Source organism: Empidonax traillii, unplaced genomic scaffold (assembly GCF_003031625.1).
Source record: "Empidonax traillii isolate 1590-97213 ecotype Southwest subspecies unplaced genomic scaffold, ASM303162v1 scaffold898:size721216, whole genome shotgun sequence".
NCBI classification, from domain to species: Eukaryota; Metazoa; Chordata; class Aves; order Passeriformes; family Tyrannidae; genus Empidonax; species Empidonax traillii.
Genome location: NW_020956091.1, coordinates 256,564 through 263,864, shown reverse-complemented (window position 1 = coordinate 263,864; position 7,301 = coordinate 256,564). Strand labels below are relative to the sequence as shown.

Genomic DNA, 7,301 nt, shown 5'->3' with positions numbered 1-7,301 from the left:
AAGCAAGAAGGGAAAAACCAACAAGCACTGTGCAATTTCAGTGAAGGGAGAACTCACCCACAACCCCTTTACCCCCCAAAGTCCTCATTTCACACAGAAACAGAAAAATTATCATATTAATAATTGCTGTAACTTATGTGACATAATGTTTATACTTATGTGATTGACTTATGCGATGTAATAATTATAATTACATGCAGGACTTGGGGGATTTGATATTAATTTAAATTGAAAGTTAGCTGTTAAAATGTTTGTGTATTTTCAGATGTTGCTGTGTGTTGCCAGCTAGAATTTCTGGTTAATTTAAAGCACGCACACACACATACCCCTGCCAGCACAACCTGCCTCCTCTGGCTCCTCTGAGCCACTTTTCGCAATGTTGGCCCCAATCCTCAGATTTCCAAAGTTCCCTCTGACTTGAAGTTCTGCCACTCAGCAGAGCCCCATTTTCGTGTTGTCACGCTGTGGCTGCAGGTGCTGAGTAAGCAGCTGGGCCAGAGTATGACCTGGGAGTCCCCCTGTTTCAGCCAAGGTTGTGGAGTCAGTGTAAAGTGAGTTTGTAACCTGAATAGATCCCGGTGATGCAGTGCATGCTCACACAGATGCCAAGTTCTTACACAAGTGGAGCTCAAGCCGTGGCCTGAAGCTCTCAGAGAGATTAATATCTATGTCTATACCTATTTATATACCTGTATCTGTATCTATATCTGTTTATTTCTCTCACTCCCCCATCTAATCTATACCCATGCCTGTATCTATATGCAAAAAACAAAACCAAAAACAAAACGTGCTTAAAAGCCTGTAATCCAATATTTCCTGGAATAAGGAAGCGTGCTGAGCAGGTGTATCCACAGGCAGTAATTCCTAACCACCTTCAGCATGAAATCCGAGGGAAGGAGTAGCCCCTTCCCTGGAGACTCTGCTCCTCTCCCTCTAGGTTCCTATTTCCCCTTCAAAAATTATTATGATAACTAAGAATTCTCACCAGCATTCCTACCATTCCTACCAATTTCTGAAACAGGAAAGCCAAAGGCAGGTGATGATAGCTGCATGAGACATGTTGGTTTATAGGCTAAGGCCAGGCTCAGTCATTCTGGCTTTGATCTTTTTTTTTTTTTTTTAATGAAAATATCACCAATCCAAGGCACGTCCTGTGGTGGGGGGTCAGTCCCTCAGTTGAATCACTCTTTCCACAGAAGACGTTCAGCAGGCGGCTCGGTGACTGAAGAACAGCCCGACAGGAGGGTGTGCTTAGCTAGCCAGAAACTATTTCAGACGAAGCCAAAGTCATCCATGTTGTTGCCATCAGCAAAAGTTACAAATAAAAAGTCCCCTGGGAAATGATTAATCCGGCTTGGTAAACGAGTGAAAAGGCGCTGGCTGTCAGTGCTCAGCCTGCAGAGGGAATACCGGGGCTCCGGGGATGCGCTGATGCCTTTGAACTGCGCTTTGTTTCTCCAGCCCTCTCGCACACGTGCTGCAGGACCAGCCGGGCTCCTGCACAAGCCCTGAGCTCCTACCTCCAGATGGCTCCCCAGAGGCTCTGCACTCTCTCCGTGGTGCTGCTGTGGGGCTGCGTGGTGGCCTCCTCCTCCTCCTCCTCCCACATCTCAGGTAAAACCCGGCATGCTCTTTCAGTGCTTCAACCAAATCTGCTCGTGTGTGTGTTTGTTATGTGTGTGTGTGTGTTTTGCACTGAGTGGCTGATCTATAAACCTTACAGTCTGTTGTCTAAATATATTTTGTGTGTTCAGTGGGTATTTTTCTGAGTGAATTTGAAAGGAACAGAAACTGCCTTTGGTGCCACAGCGAATATATTGTTTGATGCAGGGATATCAAATATAAATACTGCTCTGGTACATCAGTGCTCCTGAGCGTGGTCCCAGCAGGGCAGACTGCACTAGGTGAATAAAGCACAAGGCTTAATCATACCTGGAGAATAATACTTTCTTCTAAAAAAATATTGCTGTGCAAGCTGTCATCCGTGGCAATGGCACTTCAAGCACCCTTTTTGCTTCAAGCCCTCGAGCATCTCCTTGCTGCACCTGCCAGCCCCAGCTCTTTTGGCCTCTGGTAGCTGGGACTTGGCACACAAAAGCTTTCCCTCTCCAGAGGGATGGTGAGCAGGTCTGGCCCTCCCTGCCACAACCAGCGCAAGATGCAGAGATAAAAAAAACTTGTCCAGGAGGCCACTGAGAGACTCCCAGCACAGAAAGCTGCCAGCAAACATTCCACGCTGATCAAAGCACTCTGCCTTTAAAATGGGATTCTGAAAACCTCTGTGAGCAGCGCAGAGAAGTGCAGACACACAGCAGGAATGTATGAGGGGGGCACCTGACAGGCTGCCACTTTCCCACCGGCAAAATAGGTGGAAAATTGCCAACCCTCCTGCTGCTTGCGCCACCTTGGCACAGCGTGGAGCAAAGTGGTGGGAGGCAGCTGGGGATCAGCAGGGGCTTGTCACCAAAGCAGTGATGTTGGCAGGAGTGTGCCCAGCAGCCAGGAGGGGTGGCCATGGGGGCTGTGATTGTCTTGCCAGCACATCCCTTACCTGACTCACCAGCAAAAGTCTCAGGGAGAGCAAGTTGTTCATTTGTTTTTTTTTCAAGAAGCATTCAGGAGCAGCTTTCCTTCAAGACTGGATAATGAAAGAGAGTATTTCTAGTCCTCTGTCCTGTATGAATGATGTGAGTGAGACTGGCAATGTAACCTATTGTTGTGAGAATGAGAAACTGCAAGAGGCAGTACTGACATTAAAAAAACCAATCAGATTCCAGAATGCAAGCCACACCCAAAAAGGAAGCCTTTTTGGTCCCTTTGAAATCCAGTCAAAATTTATTTTGTAAGAATTGCTGTTTACAATAGCAATTGTTTTTGAAAAATGCAGCTGTTTTGTTCAAGCTCAGGATGTAAATAAATTTCAGAGCAGCATCATTTCCAGTCAGAAGTTCCAGTTTCGACCCATCTAATCCCCTCTTGACAGCTCACCACCAGACTCATGAGAAAGGCTTCTAGCTTTTTTTTTTGCTGCCTTGTTTGCATTGCTGCAATTTATCCACTCGGGAGGAGCTTCCCAGGCAGGGGAAAGCCCAGCTCACAGCCCTGCCAGCAGGTGTGGAAGCTCCTGGTAGTGGAGCAAGTCCTCTGCCCACCGTGGAACCCAGGACTCACAGCTGGTGGGAGGGCAGAGTTCTTGTTATACAGAAAAATACATAAAACCAAATTTTTCTCTGAATCATTACAATCTATTGTTCCCTGCTCCGGCATCATCCTGAATACACTGCCATGATCTCCTACTTTGACATCTCATGTAATAACAAATCTCCCATGGAGCTTTACATGCTAGGAAAAGTGGGATCTTAAAACTGCTGCCTGGAGTGTGTTTCATTTTGGAGAATTTCCACAGAAGAAACAAATCCTCCAGCGCTGTACTCTGCAAACTTTCCAAGGAGCACACTAAAGCCTGATTTATGTCACCGTCTTCCACTGAAAAATATTCTCAGGGTCTGCTTTCACAATGGATTTATAGGGGAAAAAAAGGAAAAAATGGTGTAAATCCTGATGAAGACATAAAAAAGGTGTCAGAGGAACCAGTGACCACCTGGAGGCCAGAGTCAAACAGAGAAGTGGTGGCAATGCTGGACTGACACTGCCAGGAGATGGGCTCCAAATCACTTTGAAATAAAGTGTATCATGCAGCAGATAGCTAGAAACCAGATGGACAATCTCACCTATAGACAGTGGAGAAAAAATGACCTTAGATGTTACAAAATTTGACTTTGTTTGAGCTAATAAAACTGAGTAGCCGAGCAGCTGCTGTCATGTGAATGAGAGCTCCACACAAAGCTGGAGCTCTCCTAGTGTGAAATTCATCCATAATACACACTGATTTAGTAGCATATAGCAGCACCTTACAATACCTTGGTAAAAGCCAGATTGACTGTAAAGGCACATTTTTGCATAGTTGATATATGTCTAAAATAAGAATTTTAACTTTCTGATTTTTTGCCTTTTTCCCCCACTGTTCCCCCCCCCGCCCGATTAATCTTTAATATACTTGAATATAATATATATTTAAAGCAATATAGATGATCTGTGTCTGTTATGGTTAAAGGATATAAATCTCCCTGACAGCATGCTGTGATCTGTCATCATGTGTTGGTGCATGTGCTGAACACAATGTTTGCAGAGATGTTTGTCCTGAAAGTTGGTAAATATTATGAGCTAAAGGTATATTTAGGACATGAAAGGTCATCCAAGGACAATTGCTTTGCTTAAAGAATGTCAAAGAAGTGGCATTCTGGGGGCCTTTTAAATGGTCCTTCAGTGTTTCCTTGGAGCATCAGCAAAAACAGGTTTTTGAGGGGTGGGCAGGAGCAGAGCTTGTGCATGTTTGTGGAGAACAGACTATTAAATTGCCAAGGCTGGACCTGGACCAGCAGCACTTCCCTCCACATCCAGCAGCTGATTTTGTCATATCATCAAATTTCACTACTGTTCTTTTGTTTGTTTTTTCTTTCCTCTGACACTCTGTTTTACCCTCTTTTTTTTTTTTTTTTTTTTTTTTTTTTTTTTTTTTTTTTTTTTTTAATGTAGTTGCTCCCCCACGAGACCTTCAGATCACCGACCCTGGACTTTTAGGTTCTCTTGATGTAGAGTGGAAACCTCCACTCGACCTACAGACCTTCAGTGACTGCACAGTGAAATACAAGTTCGAGTATCGCAACACTGGGGATACAGACTGGCAGGTAAGGCAGAGCAAGAGTTAATCCTCCTAAATCCACCCTGTTGTTCTGCCTTCAGTTCCTGCACAGGTTTATTGTTTGCCTTTTGAGGGGGAGTGGTCCCAAAGCAGTTCCAGCTTTCCACGAAAAAGCCAGACTGTTCCAGTGGTTTGAACCTTTTGCCAAATGGGAATGTGTTTTGATATGTAACAGCAGCAACATCCAGGCGAGGGGCTATTTCTGTCAGAAGGGGGGGGGGGATGCTTGCTGCCCAAAATAATCCAATAACATCAAGTATCATTCTTCATTGTAGAAGGCATTATACTTTCTACAACATCCTTACAGGACTGGAACTGAAACCCAGTGTCAACAGATCCTTAGGAGTGCAAAGTGGTGAATAAATAAAAGTTTAGTTTCATTAATTATCCTGATGTTTTAACATTCCCTTTACCCCGTTTACTTTTGTCTTTTAGATACAGCTGACTCTAACTCAGCTCTATGATAAAATTGTCAGTCCTCTCATGTTGATGTGCAGTAGGGCAAATGGCAGACAGGCACAGCACAGGAAGGGTTGTAGGAATATATTTTGGGAGTGCTTAGAAGATGAAAGCTGCTGCAGGGTTAGGAAGGTAAATGGAGCGGGGAGAGGAGAAACACAGCAGGAGGCTGTTTGGTTGGCACAAGGTACTGAGGAACACATAAAAAATATGCTGAGGATGTGCCCCAAGAACCCAAACCACAGATTGGTATCCTGAAAGGAAGAGGGATTTTTTTGCACAGTCCTAAAGCAGGAGTGTTAGAGACCTCACCAGCTGGAGAGACCAGGCAGAGAGAGGAGCAGCCAGTGGGCTCAGCAAAGCTGTGGAGCACAGCTTCTTGCTGGAATGGTTTCTGCATGTCCTGCATGAACATCTGCTTCATCTGCCCAAGGCAGCAAAGCCAAGGCTGCCAGGCTTGTGTTTGGCTACCACAGAAAAGGGGTTTGGCCCAGACATCCCAAGGGAGCCTGCAGAGGTGGAAAATCCTGTGTCAGTGATGGATTGCAGTTGCAAGGGCACGGGAAGATGCTCTTCGCCCTGACATTGGTCATGATGCATCTCACACTCCCAAGATGTGCAGCCCTGTGCGGATTCTTCTAGGATGACTGGAACTGAAATGTAAAAGAAAAACAATTCCAGTTCCAAAAAGCGTGTCAGAATTCCCAAAATCACAAGTTATGAAAGTGTCTTTATACAAAGCAGATCACCTCTGGTACCTTTCCAAAACCTTGACCCCAGATGAGGTCAAGAAGGAGAATCAGCCCGAAAAAAAATGCATTGGACACCCTTGTCAGCTTAGTTTCCCTTGCATAAAGTAAAGGGGAGTAAGCTAAGGGGAAAAAAAAAAAAATTAAAAAAAATAGAAAAACCTTCAGAGGAGGTGCTCAAAAAATCCCCCAAAAGACAAAGCCCAGTGGTACTCAGTGGTGAGCCCGTGCTGCAGTGCCTGGCTGCTGGCCCATCTTTGCAAGGGTGTGTTTATGCTTCCCACAGGAAACAGCCACTACAAGACACATTGTTCCTTCTGCTCCTAATTATCTCGCGTCATGAACAAAAGCTTTTTATCTGGATTAGCACGGATGTCCTCAGCAGATCGTCCCCAGCGCTCCTCGCTGCTGGGGATCCCTTTAAACAGCCTGTGCTGTCTTGACGTTGCTGGTGTCCTGTGGGTGGAGGCACTGAAAGCCAGCAAGGCAGGCACTACAATAGCGCTGGAGAAGCCTCGGGCAAGTGAAGCGGCTCAGAAATGTAGAGAGACATTGGAGCACACAAAAGGAGCCCACTCGCAGCTGGAGAGAGAGCAAGGGGAGCTAATTCTGCAGCCCACTTAGCAACAGCAGAGGTGCTTAAAAAGTCTGTCTTTCAACCAGGTTATTTTTACTAGGAAGCTAAAATTCAGAGTTGGATTTGACCTCAGCAGGACTGCTGAAGTGAAGGTGCAGACCCTGCTCGAAGGACGGTGCACCCATGGCGCGGAGCTGCAAAGTGACTGGATTTATGGTACCTTTCAGGTCCCACTGCAAGGTTAGGAGCAGTCTGTGGCACCTGTTTTGTGCTTTGCATGAGCCTGGTGCATGAGCCAGTTCCTGGGTGAGAAAGACTTCACAGGGCTTATTGAGCTGTAAGACACCAGGGCATCTCTGCTTTCAATGGCTGTGGTTGTGGTTACTGGGTACTTGGGACTCATTTCCCTGTGTCTGCACCCCAGCTCTGCTCATTTGCCCTGCAAGAGCCCCACTGCTGAATAAAAAGGTCAGTTAAGCATCTTTCTGCTCTAAGATGAACTGGCCTTTATAAGAAACAGAGCACTTGGCGGTAAAATTATCTAATAATGCAGACTTGCCTTCTTTTGCTTTCTTTTCCTTTCTTTTGCTTCCTTTTCCTTTCTTATGCTTTCTTTTCCTATCTTTTCCTTTTCTCTCTTTCAGCTGTAGCACAGAATTGTTCGAAGGCATAAAATGGTTTTTCTGCTCGGCCTGACTGGTACATTGCTGAATATCTGGTACGTTATCTCCTTCTTATTCCACAGGAAAACTGG

General features: G+C 45.4%; 1 protein-coding gene across 1 annotated transcript in view; it reads left to right on the top strand.

Annotated features, from left to right (window-relative positions):
* The window catches only part of IL13RA2 (interleukin 13 receptor subunit alpha 2), an 18,998-nt gene that overhangs the window by 4,289 nt on the left and 7,408 nt on the right, over positions 1 to 7,301 (top strand). Inside the window, 4 exon segments of the mRNA XM_027902636.1 lie at positions 1,462 to 1,614; positions 4,597 to 4,748; positions 6,634 to 6,788; positions 6,790 to 6,915. Of these exon segments, the coding sequence (XP_027758437.1) occupies positions 1,462 to 1,614; positions 4,597 to 4,748; positions 6,634 to 6,788; positions 6,790 to 6,915 (586 nt within the window).